Source organism: Leguminivora glycinivorella, chromosome 13 (genome assembly GCF_023078275.1).
Source record: "Leguminivora glycinivorella isolate SPB_JAAS2020 chromosome 13, LegGlyc_1.1, whole genome shotgun sequence".
NCBI lineage: Eukaryota > Metazoa > Arthropoda > Insecta > Lepidoptera > Tortricidae > Leguminivora > Leguminivora glycinivorella.
In genome coordinates this window covers 7,132,266-7,146,620 of record NC_062983.1, presented here as the reverse complement: position 1 = coordinate 7,146,620, position 14,355 = coordinate 7,132,266, and the positions used below count along the sequence as shown (strand labels likewise).

The following is a 14,355-nucleotide window of genomic DNA, read 5'->3' as shown; positions in this document are numbered from 1 at the left end:
GTGATGGTATAGCAGCATAGCCTCAAATAAAGCATTTCATGACTGATGTATATCTTAAGAAATATCTTTTAAGACTATAAAACTCCCGTGAGACTCATACATATTTAAATATTTATATATTTAAAATTGAACCGAAACATGTCGAACGCTATATCGACTTAATACGTGAGTAACCCGCTTAAAATATTTTTAAATATATCTTTTAAGACCTTATAACTTCTCTATTAGATAAATTTATAATTCAATTGAATGTAAAAAGAACTTTCTAGGCTAATAAATCAAATAGAAACCAGATTTAAAAAGTTGATTTGAGTTATGCTAATGAATCTAATGATACAAAATCCCAAGTAAATATCCCAAGTGGTTCATACTGATAGGATTCTCACAATTAACTGGAAATTATGAGTAGTTTCTTAAGTTTCGAGTAAAGGGATAAAGTCAATAGGAAACAATTATGTGTTTACACGCAAAAACATAATCGGACACCAATTCAGAGACTCAAATTGAATACTAATGACTTATGAATAATTTGCACGGGCGTTTTTTCGCAAACTACGGATCGGCGCAAATAAAACGTTGAAGGTTAAAGTTTCACCAAGAAACAACTCGTAATGAGATAATGCTGTATATATTTCACCGTTGGCTCCGCCGACGGGCCGTCTTCTCAATATTATTACATTATAAACAACTCACCTCAGAGTCACTGTCTCCGCTCTTATTTTTATCCGTTTTCGTCTTCATCTCCTCCTGTGAAATACAGTTCTCACTCAAACCCACTGTAAACACTGATATTTTGAACACCACAACGAATTTATAAACTTATATGTTATGCGGAATCGCATACCATCAACGAACTGACTGACATGGCATGTACATACTAACTTACGTTTGGTCGGTGTACGGAGACCGTAGCAAAATGCCGATAGCACTATAATTTTATATTTTTCTGCACGATTACGCGAGAACTTCGGGCAGGTAGTTTGTTCAGTGAGTCTTCTATATTATTTTCGAACTCACCTTTTCATTTTTTGGCATGTTTTATTAGTAAATAACGCTGAAAATTCAACTTTTTGATAAACAGACATGTATAGGAAGACAGTTTTGCAAAACGCGTGTTTTGATTGGTTGTAAATGGTCACGTGACTCCATTGACGTTTGCAATGCTGGAAAGTAGTGATGTAGCCAAATAGTTCAACGTCAAATCAAGTCGACTCATTGAATCGATTTACAATCGAATAGAGATCACAGCTCTTGCACATGGCGCATGTAACTGAAGTAATTTCTGCATGCTTAGAATAGGGTACATTTTCGACGCACATATTATGCTGAGTAGGAAAAAGAAATAACTATTGTCTTTCGAAAAGGTACTTGTAATAAATACGCCTTATAGTTCCCCAATTTTTTTGTGCGAAAAACACGCGCTGCTTTCGGGTCTGTTACTTGGTCGATACTGATCGGGCACGGCGAGCGCCCGCGCTTATATCAGTGCAAATACTAGGAAGGCTGGCCACCGCGAGTCGTCTTGTAATAGATGTCTATAGGGGTTGGTCTGTGTAGTTCCCTCTATTGCCAGTTTCTATGAAAATGTTGGTTCATTTAAAATATTTAAATGTAGCACCGTAGCACTAAGGTTATTTATCTCTCAAAGATATAAGAGGAGGCACACTCTAAAGTTTATAAGAAATGGCGCCACCTTATTAGTCCATTGCACAGATAAAGAATTTCATACGTGAGAGCGAGATGATGTTTATTCTCTCACACACATATGAATGGCAGTGACATGCCTAGATAGGCTGCTTTAGTTATAGAGTCTGGCTAATGAAAGTTGAACCCAGTATTTTTTTTAAAACAGCAACTCTGGATGTCATATACTTCCGTGGCACTTGCACAGGTGCCACCTGGCGGGATAAAATGTCAGTGTGCCTCCTCAATGGCAACACAGGAACCTCTGGAGTTCTGGAGTAAAAATTAAAGACTTGGCTTAAAGGTCTAGTTACCAGGCCATAAAATTACAAAAAAAAAAAAAAGTTCTGGAGTAGCCTTTAGAATAGATGCTCACATTCCAACAAATGTTAGTCCCTTATTGCACATGCATTAAAGGATCGCTTTGTGTTTGAAAAGTATTATGCTGGTTTACCGTTTCCTGCCTTATTATGCACACTGAACCCGCAGTGTTAGTACTATTAGTAGGTAAGTATTATTTGGTATTATTAATCATACTAGTTCAATTCAAATCAAGTGAACTAGTTCAATTCAAATCAAGTTCTACCAAATGAAACCACATGAACAATCCCCTCAAAAACAGCTTTATTAAGAAAGCTACTTCTTCTTGGGCGGCGGCTTCTTAGCCGGCTTGTACGGGCCGAGCTGCCTCCGCACCAGCAACCCGCGCCACCCTTGAAAACCTACACAACGACACCCAAGGCGACTGTGACAAAGTGTGTGTCCGCCATTTTAGATTACAAATTGGTCATCGATTTTCAAGTGATAGCGACAAATTGATATCCATTTCTCGCTTCCACTTATGGATGATGGATGCCTTGGCCACGATGCGGCGTGGTAGTCTTAGTGCTATAACACAGTTCAACGCAGAGTAAAATTGTCAATGAAAAGCAATATAAAAGTCAATAAACCTAGCAAAAGAAACACCTCATGAACAATCTCTTCAAAAACAACTTTATTAAGAAAGCTACTTCTTCTTGGGCGGCGGCTTCTTGGCCGGCTTGTACGGGCCGAGCTGCCTCCGCACCAGTAGCCCGCGCCACCACGCTTGCACGGTGATGGCAGACTTGTTCATGGTCTCGCGGTACAGACGCTCCTTCTCGCGTTCCTCCTTAAAGTGGATCCAGTCCTTCATGAGCTTGTCGTGCTTTTCGATCTGTGGAAAAATGCAAGGAATTACTTGAGAGTTTCCTAAAACTTTAAAATTATAGGACATACGAATACGTCTCCAATTCGCAATGGGCTATCGTGGCTACTATATAGGTAGCCCGAGCTCTCTTATGCATGATAGGTCATTTAAAAGTTCAATTCTTTTTAATTTAGGTAGTCGTAACAGTAATATTTAGTTTGGCCCGCAAGCCTCGTTGAAGTCTTAATCAGGAGTCGTTGCCTATCGCAACGTCGAAATAATTAATTTGCCCGATATTTCCTTTTAACCAAAACGAATGGCGTTCTTTCCGTGCTTCGTTCTCCACAGTGGGGAGGGTAGTGACCTTCTACTTGGACTCTCTTGCGACTTCTAAATTTAATAGTCTCTACTGTAATATTATGTGGGTATGTAGCGTAACTGTATTGGTGAGATCTAATCGTATTTGAAAATAAAGAATCAGTCATTGCTCGATCTTGTTGTTGAGCTGAGTGATATGTTTCCTATACTTTAAATGGCGCAGCCGGTAGGATGATACATTATGTTTTAAAGCAAGGCATTTAAAGGTTTTGAAAGGCAGGAATGTGCTAATGATTAATAATATTACCGTGTCCTCCAATCCCATTCTCTCATCACGTGCGTTTTGGTACTCATTCTTCTTTATTTGAATTTTCAAATCGATTCTTTCCATGTCCCTGTCATATTTCTCCATCCACCTTTCGACTTCTTCCAATGTCTCCTGAAACATGCCAGAATTATGTGGTTAACCGTCAATCCATTGAATCATTAATCATTATTAAGAAAATTGATGTCTAGAAGGCATTTACTTGCTGTTCTTTAGAAGGTGCCAAATTTTTAGCATTTAACAAACCTTGGTGTTTCAAATCATAACTCATATCTCATATGGCCATGATTCTCAGTGACCTTAGTGCAAGGCCAGAAGCAGGGAGTGGACATAAGGGTCATAACCTTCCTTCCGTTGGAACTTGAGCTTCTTCGAGAATTTGACCATGCAACTTTTCCGACAAAGAATATAACAGGAATTTTACCACGTGACCCTGAACATCCGCCCTCAGTGATAGGAATATAAGGAAGAAGAAAGTAAAACGTACATTGATAGCGATGTTGATGAGCAGTTCCACTTCCGTATGCACGCGTTGCTCGTGATCTGTACGCTGCTTGAAGTACTCGACCACCTGTAAATTGTACACAAGCACTGTATAAGTGGGCAAAGTTCTCATGAGACAGAATAGTTAAGATAGAGATTAGACGATCATTAAGGCGACCCATGCTTAACCCCACGTTAGATTAATTAGAATGCTATATTTTTAATTTCCTAAATAACCGATTGAGGGAAGATATACCCATTGCGTAACACTCTTAATGGTTAACACCAGGGATCGCTAAAATGCAGATTCTCATAGACTTCTTTCGCTTTTATCTTAACTTTATGAAGGATATCTTTATGGCCGATAAAGATTTACTTACTTCGATGATTGGGATAGACTTCTAACCTGTGAAGGCTCGAACTCGGCGTCGTAGATAGTCTGGAGATGTTGCTCGGTGCGCGCGCGCTCCCAGTTTTGGACGTAGCGGGCGCACGTCTCCGCGTTGAGAGTGAAGTCCTGCACAGATAACAAATGATGTGGTGGACAATCCCAGCGTGCGTAGCCGAATGCACAAACGCTCACGAAACGCTCGTAGATAGGTATCTATTTCTATCGCTCTTGTGTATTGGCCCGACCGAGCCATAGTCAGGCTCTGTCGGGCTCTTTCTCGACGTTCCGTTTTCGTTTCGCGTCGTAGAAATGCTATTCGGCTACGGAGCCTGGAGAAAGCGTCCTGGCGCCGTAGAATTAGGAGAGTCGACCCTACTTGTTCATATGCGCAGAGCCTACTTGAAAAATAAATATTTCATTTTCATTTTTTCATTTACTTGGAGAGAGAAGAGGCAATAACAAGAAGAGACAATATATGTGGTGGACCAACAGAACAGGTCAAGGTCCACTTAGGATCACCTCAGAGAGCAGTTGCAAAACCCCAAAGCGTAAGAGAGTTGACAAAGTATCATCATCCTTTTAATCTTCGGAAGTCCAGGCGGGGAGAACGAATGCGTATCTTTCCATCTTCGGACGTCATCTTTTGTAATGCGGGCGTGGAAGAACGAAAATACGAGCTCAGTCTCCTTAAAGTAAGAGTGAATAGGCTATTACTGAATCGATGAGCTCCATCTTAGACTCTGTCTTCACTTCCCATCAGGTGATCATCTTCCCATGGGTCAAACGATTTGCCTCATCTTTTGTAATGCGATAAGATATTTAATTGCGACTAACGTACAAAATAACTATCACTTCCTCTAATAGAGAGGAAGTTCCAACAAGTTATGGTACCTCGACTTGCGTGCGGAGATCGTCGATGATAGCGTCAGTGTCGTAAGTGACTGACTTGATGTGGTTCCGCTGCTGACGCAGAAGTCGGTTCGTGTCGCGTCGCAGTCTAAACATGACAACATATCAGTTCATCTATCGCTAGACACTAGCTCATGGGTATACAGTTAGTAGCTGTGAAAGAAAAACACTCTTGATCTGAGGTGTCGTTGATGTCAAGTTATCTGGCTTAAGATAAGATAAGATAAGATAAATCGTTTATTTGCAAGAATACTTATTTCTAGAATACACAGGTGTAATTATGTAGGATGGTGTACAGTATTCAGTCGCACAAAACGACATGCAAAATATTTTACATAAAAATACTATATTATACCTATACTAAATATAGCTATAATTTAAAATTCAATTCCATTTCAACAACATAATTCATAATAAAAGATTCACAACGTAATACATGCTTAATATTTTAATTTTAATTATTCTAATTCTATCAACTATCATATTCTAAATATTCTTTCACGCTGTAAAAACAGTGTTCTAGAAGAAAACTGGTGACTTTCTTCTTATACTCTAGAGCATTTAGTGTCTTAATAGTATCGGGAAGACTATTATAAATAACTATGCACATGTTGTACGCATTCTTCTTATATATATCCAAGTTGCACCGAGGTTGATATAGAAGGTTTTGGTATTGGGTTCTTTGGCTTGAGAAATACTCCGATCTCATATGGAATAAGTCTGGACGGCTTTTTACAAGCAACAGTGCTTTTTTAATATACATGCAAGGCAGTGGTAATATTTTTAATTTCTGAAATAGTGGCCGGCAGGTATCCATTACCCAGGCTTTCATTATTGCACGGACACATTTCTTTTGCAATATAAATGCTCAATGTAAATTTGCAATATAAATGCTTATCACTGGAATGACACAATTATGTTCCAGTAGGCTTGCAAGATGCAGGATTTGACATCCAATTTGTACGATGTGATATAGGATGTCACGTGGAAAAGATAATTATACACCGGATTATGAGATGAACTACGACATAAAGGCAAGGAAGTATGATATGCTACACCAGTAAATAAAGCGAAAGATATCAACATGGAGCTAGAGGCCCTCTAATACATGTTTCAGACACATACATTCTATGTCTAGCCTCAGCCTCTTGCAGCTCAGTGCGGTAGATGTCCCGTTCCACGACATCCTTCACGTGCTCCGCGAGGGTTCTGTAGCACTTGTTCAGCGCCAGGTCCGCGTATGAAGTCTGGAGCACTTCTGCTAGATATTTCCTGGGGAAGAACAGCGTCAGTGATGAAAGTAATTGTTGTTATTTCTTCCTCAAAGAGTTTTGGGCTCTGTAGCACTTGTTCAGCTAGGAGGCACATCTACTAGATATTTCCTGGGGAAAAACTGCGTTCGTGACGAAAGAAATTACCATTATTTCTGCCTCAAAGAGTTTTATATACTATTTGCTTTCTTGAAGCGTGTTAAGGTCAAACCCTTGTTTAACAAGGTGTAGAGGATGGTTGAATGTGGATTTGCCTTTCCCGTTAAAAATCAAGTTTTGTGCTATTATAATCCCCTGGTGGAGTACCTATTTGCCAGCATTTACGAACAGCTTGATGGGTAGCATACTCAGAATGGAGATGGATAGACTGCCACATCAGCTGTCAATGGTAAGCAAACATGGTATAGCGTAACAAACGATATAACGTCAGGCCATCCTTTTCGCACTATTTGTAAGTACGATGGGACGCACCGATGCGATAAAGTTTATCCAACTGGTGTGCTACGCCCGCCGGCGACGCCTTAGATTGTGTGTGTAGTACTGTCTTGAGGATGTGGACTTATGGAGTACATATACCTGTCTGCATCCAGCTTGTTGAGTTTATATTCGTTACAGCCCAAGTGCTTCGGGTCGATGCCGTCCAGAACGTCTTTGAACGAGGGCTGCGCCACACCGAACTTGAGCGCCAGGAGTAACCCCATGTCAGAATGGAGCTTGCTTATGCGCATCTCCGTGTTGCACTCGACTGTGAACAAGTACTTATATGAAATGAAAATTGTCATTTGCAATGGACTCAATCGACAAAAAATCTAAATCATCATCATCATTCTCCTTGCGTTATCCCGGCATTTGCCACGGCTCATGGGAGCCTGGGGTCCGCTCTGACAACTAATCCCAAGATTTGGCGTAGGCACGAGTTTTACGAATGCAACTGTCATCTGACTTTCCAACCCGAAGGGTAACTTGCCCTTATTGGGATTAGCCGGTTTCCTCACGATCTTTCCCTGCAACGAATATCGAATGCATTTCCGAAGAACTCATTGGTACGATCCGGGGATCGAATCCGCGACCACCGGATTGAAAGTCGCATGCTCTTACCGCTAGGCCAAAAATATCTAAATTTATACAATTTGAAAATAGAAAAGTCGGTACAGGTAGGTACAATATCCATGGCTGTTTGATTGGCCCTTCGTTTAAAGTAGTTATACCTCTTAGCAATAGAATCAGCCAATGTAGTTAAGTCCTGCACATAAACTTTATATGTGGATCATATGAAAACCATATAAAAATGCGAACGTAGCGAACGCATTTGATTACAGATTACAAGATTTTAGTATTTCATGCAGAGAAGGTATGGTCTGTCAGCGTCGCATAGGCTCTGATGAATTGGTCGAGTCTATTTTCTACTTTATATCTTCCGTGGACTTACCTAAAATCCGCAACTCTGTGATGGTATCCTCTAAGAGAGTAGCGAATAACGATGCCTCGAAGCTAGGTAATCTGAAATCGTAATAATTTTACTTAAGTGAAAGTTTTCACTTAATTGAGTCAGGCAAAAACTTTTTCTCGCTCTCTCTTTACTGATGATACTAAGTAGGTATTATAGTATTATGTGGATGACCTTGGTGCGGTACGGTCGCGTGTTAGCACTTTTAGGTTGCAAATCGATAAATGTCAAGTCAGTTGGAAAGCCTTACCGATAAACATCATCGGCATTGAACAGAGAGCTCTTCAATGAGGCGTTTTCGAACTTAAAACACGAAACGACGGTCTGCTGCGATTGCTGATCCGACAACTCCGACTGTTTCTTTTCCATGAGAAATGTTATCGGTCTGTCTTCTTGTGCCTAGAAAATAGACCATTAAGTTTAGTACAATCCGGTGCAAAAAATCGAACAAAAAGAATACCTACCGCAAAAATATTTGATACAATCTGATTTCTAGAGCCAGAAGAGCGTGTAAGATATTTATGCAGCCTTAATTATCTTAGAATCTAGTATGTAAGTTTTCTATGTTGCTATACCCTGACGGGTGCATGTTGTGACCTAATCTATAAAAACACCTATTGTAAACATATGTGTATGCAATAAATGATATGAATGAATATGAATGAATAATTCTTTTTTTATGTTTTTGCCGGTGACTGCACTCAATCCTTATTGTGGTAAATAATCTTTGTCACTAACACTGTGTATAGGTGTAGGTACCAGGTAGTTCGAAGCATCCTTTTTCTGTCTTTATAACGACATCCTTGTCAGAAAAAGGAAAACCTCGGTAAATGGACGGAAATTAGCATAATAACCCTCTACCTACATGCGCGGATACAGGAGACCTTTTTGGTTGACGAAGTAGGAAAGGAATGCAGTTACGTTCGCTGTGTATGTTTCGCCGTTTCTTTCGAGAGGGGGAAACGCCCTACCCCAGTGGGTATTGGGTGGGTGGACTCAGTAGTCCACTCCGGTATTTTACTCTCTTTGCCGTTCGTGAGGGCGCACTGGGGTCGGAGTTATTTCACTATTGCGATCCAGAGGGCCTGAGCTACGCCTATGATTTGACCATGTGACCGCTCCTTCCTAGGCCTGATATGGGCCTTGAATTTGACCATGTGAGCCCCTCAGTACAAAGCTGGATCCGCCCTTGCGTAAACTGTATTTTCACTCAGTGTTCTGAACAGTTCTGATCACAAACTACTAAGAAGATACTCGAGCATTCGTTCGTTCGTGCACCGATAAACCCTTATACACCTACCTACCGATATACACCTACCCAGGTGTGGAAGTAAAGTGTTTTCATCTGCGCAAGAACAAACGAATGCTCGCTCAGAACTGTTCTGGTGCCGTAGCCGAATGGCACAAACGCTCACGCGGCGTTACTTACCTTTTGTGATGTTATGTGTGTAAATAATTCTCTGTTGTTGATCTGTATTTGTGTGTGTCTTTTTTGTATTATTTTGCCAAGAATAAAAAAATATTTCTATTTCTATTTCTCACAAAACGAAACGCTCGTAGATATCAGTATCTATCGCTCTTGCGTATTGGCGCGACAGAGCCAGACTACCTTTCGCGGCGTTTCGTTTCGCGTCGCAGAAATGCCATTCGGCTACGGCAATGAAAGGTAGGCTGGCTCTGTCGCGCCAATACCTAAGAGCGATAGAGATAGATATCTACGAGCGTTTCGTTTCGTGAGCGTTTGTGCCATTCGGCTACGTACCCTGAACCACAGATCAAATAATACTAGTACAGATACCTAATCCCATACTAAAAATGGGCGCCGTCCTAAGTATTCTAGACCTGTAGGCTAAATTTAATCCACATTCAAAGAGCTAGATGGCGCTAGTAGCCACGCGTGGCCAACAAAACTCTTATCAGTATCCTACGTCGAAATAGTCATCAAACTGCAACATCTTGCGACATCTGTTTTAGCTATCACGCACTAAACCTATAACGTCACATGGACGTTTAAAGTCGAACATTACTAGATGGCGTTGCCGTGCGGCTTGTATGTGTGCTCGCCGCGTACGTATAATATACTCGCTCTGTCCGCAACACATGCAAGCGGAATTGAATGAACGAGATCCGCGGCGCCCCACCCCGCACCCCACGCCCCGCGCCCCGCGACCACGGCGCCGCGCGCCGGCGACCTTGAGTTGAGAGGCCCCAGCCCCCGACCAAAGGATGCATTGATTTGTTAAAATTTAAAGCACTCGAAAGCAGGCGCGTAGTTATTTAGAAATATAGAAATGAATATTATTACATTTCATCCTTAAGACGATACAGGAGGAGTTAATTCTCCATACAAACGCTCTTGACTATTTATAAGTACCTAGGTAGTACTTAGTTGCTGACGGCGTCGCGTCGAGGTCTTGGCCCACTCCGCCGCAGATCGGCGACCGAGCGCGCATTCGTGTGCGTTTGGAAATCCTAGCCAGTCGGCAATCGTCGCGTCTCATACTTCCATATCGATAAGGTTTGATTTCGCATGCATCACATCGGTCGTGCATGTGGCAAATGTCGGAAGGATTTCAAAGGCAAAAATCAAAGATGGCGGCTTGAGTATATCTGATATCGGTCCTACATCCGATATCGGATCGGATAATGTGAAAACGCACTAACGGTGAATGCTTAGGCCGTTTTCACATTATCCGATCCGATATCGGGTGTCAGATCGACATCCTACATCCGATAAACGCTTCCGATAGTGTCGGATGTAGGTCCGATAAAAAGCGTTGTTCCAAATCAATGAAGTATGATTTTGTATCAAAAAGTATTTAAAAAATGTTTTATATTTAATAATTATAAAGCACTATATTCCAAATATTATATTGTAAAATTAAAATAACGGCATAAAAAAATACTCAAGAGTGTCAGGCAAAATAAATAATTTTACATTCAATTATATCTACTAAAAGATGATAAAACTAGTATCCGCAATTCGGACCGATGCATTACAAACTTTTTTTTCAATGGAAATTGTTCAACTAATTTGAATTTCGATCATTGGCAGCTGTTTAATAGACGACATTTTTGTCACGCACACTACTACAAACGTATACCTACATTATTAACGCACACAAACAAATATTATCGGCCGACACGACAGCTGAATATTCTACGAACACGCGAGCGGGAGCGAGGCTTCCGCGATTTTGGTGACGCAATCATAGACTAAAAAGTTAACCACGCAGATGTGCCATTTTCATTGTTCCTACTAATGTGTTTCACCTCTAATAGATTTGCGAAATATATTTATTTCAATTTGGAAAATTATTAGGTAACTACTTACTACATTATGAATTATGTTACTATAATATAAAAAAAGTTAATTTGTTTATTGATTGTTAATAGTTATTGAGTAAAATTGTATTTTTAGCACGCTCACTTTTTGCTGTTTTCTTTGGCCTGGTCATGAAAAAAGAGAACAATGGATACGCTTTGTCCAAAAAACTGACCGCACTATATATATATATTATTATATATATAAGTATATATTTGTATTTTAAAGAAGAAGATAAATCTTCAAGAAAAGAGCGTACACCCATCTTAAAGGCCGGCAACGCACCTCCAACACCCCTGGTGTTTCGGGTGTCCATGGGCGGCAGTGATCGCTTACTTTGTATTTTTTAAGTTGTAAATAAATAAATAAATAATTTTGACAGGCGGAATATAATAATGTGTCACATCTGATGGTGGACTTACTACTCTACGCGTAAATTACCGCTTCGCGCACTCCGCGCATCTGTCAGCTTGTGCAGAGTTTCCGTCTGGCAACGTCGCCTATAGTACGTAGTACATATAACTCAATGAACGGAACGCACACAATCGCACCGTTTCGTTGGCAGTATACTGTAGATAGTGGCAGCTCCATCTAGTGACAATATGCAATAAAATTTAGGTAGCTCGATACTGTCGCGCGCAGGTTGTTCACGTTGTTGCGTCATAGTCAGTAGCAATATATTACGTGATATTATTTCTTTGAAAATTTCTAAAATAATGCATTAAATTTGTGTTGTCATCGATGTTTGTATTTAATTTATAATGTACTTAATTTATGACGCTTCAAAGGTTTAGGCGTATAATGTCCCACTCGCAAAACGTCCCTCCGCTATAATAACGTCCCATACGCAAAACGTCTTCTCTGCTAATTGTCCCTTATGCAAAAAACCCCATTCGCATTACGTCCCGTTATCAAAATGACCCATACCCTTCGCGAAATGTCCCTTCTGAAAATACCCCTATCGCTGAAAGTCACGGCTGCCTAATGCCCCTTTCGCAAAACGTCCCGTTTGCAAATAGCCAGGTTCTTATGGATTAAAGAGGTAATAATACAGATTGTTATGGGCATTAGCATATTAGGCACTAGTTTTTACGAAAGCGACTACCATCTGACCTTCCAACCCAGAGGGTAAACTAGGCCTGATTGGGAATAGTCCGGTTTCCTCACGATGTTTTCCTTCACCGAAAAGCAACTAGTAAATATCAAATGATATTTCGTACACAGTTCCAAAAAACTCATTGGTACGAGCCATTTTTTACGGGACATTTTGCGAAAGGGACGTGTTGCGATCGGGTTATTTCGTGAAAGGGACTTTCTGCGAAAGGGACGTAATTTATATAAAGGGACATTTTGAGAACGGGATATTTTGCAGAAGGGCCGTTTTGGCAATGGGACATTTTATAAAAGGGACCTTTTGCGAAAGGGACCAAGAGACGTTTTGCGAGTGGGACATTATACGCCTAAATCGCTTCAAATACCTTTAAATCTAGTTGATAAAAAAATAATAATCGTCAATCGTGACACTTAGCGCCATCTATGACTTCTATTTGGAAATAATTTTGCACTGTTCCGGATGAGACCCCATGCCTGAACACTACCTAAGTGAAATGAAAATGCTGTTTTAGATAGATTCGATTTGGTAAAAAAATTGCATACCTTAACTTTCTGTGTCGTTTTATCTTCCGATTCATCTGAATAGATAGTCGCTCGGCCCCATGGGCCCTCAGCCACGCTCACAATCCTATTTTTCTGCATTTTGTAAAAATACTATGATAATAAAATTACAATGTTTATAATGTCGCCAAAAATGTCATTGTTCACGAATAATGACAACGTCAGAACCATGGAGTATTAGAATACTTAGGTTGTATTGTGCATTGTGGTTGTGGCACAGGCCCTCAATAAGGCACTGGTCCCACCGCCAGCTAGTAAGCTATGACCTATCGGCTATAAAAACGAACAAATGATAAGCACTCCCGTGCAAATAAGAGACACGGCGATATTGATAGCTCACCGCTGGGCGAGTAACTATAAACATCGCCGTGTCTCTTTTATTTACACGGGAGTGATTATCGTTTGTTCGTTTTTCTAGCCCATAGTTTACTAGCTCGCGGTGGGACCAGTGCCTAATAATGTAATGGGCTATCGGCGTCACAGGGCCCCTCTGACATCTAGCGTTTCGCGAGCGTAACGTCGGGCAACTGTATGGCAAAGCCTGACGCCGCGTCTTTTCCATACAGTTAGCCCGACGCTACGCTTGCGAAACTACATATTTGGGGGAGGGGGCGGCGGCTTAGGCACTGGTCCCACCAAAAGATGCCGATGAGCTATCGGCGTTCATCGCTCGCGACAAACTTATAATTATAACCATGGACCTTCAATAGGGACTGAGCTCACACTTTTTTTGCCACTAAATTGAACTTTATCACCGGTGCAGAAAGGGTTCTTGTCAGAGTAGTAAAAGTGTGTCCACATGAGAGGGTCAAAGTTGGGGCTGGTGTCCCTCTCGCACGTGTGACCAGTGTTAAAGAGATAGTAGTAGTATTTTTACCTGTATGATAACTTAGTTTATAAACTTCTTAAATTATTTTTGTATTATATCGAGGCAAGGATATTAATACCTTGTAACGAATTGGTAAGTCATTATTATGAAGCCAAAAAACCAAAGATTTGCGCAATTAAAAAAAACCTTTAATTGGGTATTAGTAGATTTGGTAGTAACTTTGAATATTGACTGGTATCCCCAAATAATGACAGTGATGACGTCATTCAAATGATTTTGACAGTGGCAATAAGTGCGAGAGGGACACCAGCCCCAACTTTACCCTCTCATGTGGACACACTTTTCGGCCTAACAACTCAATCTAGCTTAATATATATAAATCTATGCTTATAACTCGCTCGCGCTATCATGGCGTCTCTTTTATTTACACGGGAGCGACTATCTTTTGTTCTTTTCTATCCCGATAACACATCGCTTACTCGCTTCTAGTGGGACCAGTGCCTTACACAGCGTTTTGCGTAATGAGGTACTT

The 14,355-nt window shown here is 40.7% G+C and overlaps 2 protein-coding genes across 5 annotated transcripts in view; both read right to left on the bottom strand.

The window, feature by feature from the left end:
* The window catches only part of LOC125232511 (serine/threonine-protein phosphatase 2A 56 kDa regulatory subunit gamma isoform), a 96,140-nt gene extending 95,041 nt beyond the window's left edge, over positions 1-1,099 (bottom strand). The window contains exons 1-2 of one of the 2 annotated variants that reach the window (XM_048138208.1): positions 1,018-1,099; positions 694-747 (exon numbers count right to left, since the gene is read on the bottom strand). In XM_048138208.1, the coding sequence (XP_047994165.1) occupies positions 694-747; positions 1,018-1,035 (72 nt within the window). In that variant the 5' untranslated portion in view covers positions 1,036-1,099. The other variant, XM_048138211.1, reaches the window with a different exon arrangement.
* Positions 1,100-2,377: 1,278 nt separating this feature from the next.
* Positions 2,378-13,096, bottom strand: LOC125232675 (dynein regulatory complex protein 9-like). 3 transcript variants are annotated; one of them, XM_048138428.1, is made up of 10 exons: positions 12,977-13,096; positions 8,246-8,394; positions 7,978-8,048; positions 7,125-7,293; positions 6,403-6,549; positions 5,260-5,365; positions 4,384-4,494; positions 3,982-4,065; positions 3,477-3,608; positions 2,378-2,878 (listed from the first exon to the last, which is right to left on the bottom strand). In XM_048138428.1, exons 1-10 carry the CDS (start codon positions 13,073-13,075, stop codon positions 2,690-2,692), a joined length of 1,257 nt encoding a protein of 418 aa, XP_047994385.1. In that variant the 5' UTR covers positions 13,076-13,096; the 3' UTR covers positions 2,378-2,689. The 3 variants fall into 3 exon arrangements, 2 of the variants coding, with proteins under 2 accessions (XP_047994385.1, XP_047994386.1); XR_007177774.1 differs by having other exon boundaries at positions 2,747-2,878; positions 4,358-4,494; XM_048138429.1 differs by lacking the exons at positions 7,978-8,048; positions 12,977-13,096 and having other exon boundaries at positions 8,246-8,390.
* Positions 13,097-14,355: the final 1,259 nt, after the last annotated feature.

What these genes read in the sequence shown, in the direction of transcription:
- LOC125232675 (XM_048138428.1), bottom strand. Translation starts at nt 13,075, where the DNA reads ATGCAGAAAAATAGGATTGTGAGCGTGGCTGAGGGCCCATGGGGCCGA. An exon ending in AAACGACACAGAAAGTTAAG is followed by an intron (nt 8,395 to 12,976) that starts GTATGCAATTTT and finishes TCTATTTTCTAG; the next exon opens with GCACAAGAAGACAGACCGAT. An exon ending in AACAAGCTGGATGCAGACAG is followed by an intron (nt 6,550 to 7,124) that starts GTATATGTACTC and finishes GTTCTTCCCCAG; the next exon opens with GAAATATCTAGCAGAAGTGC.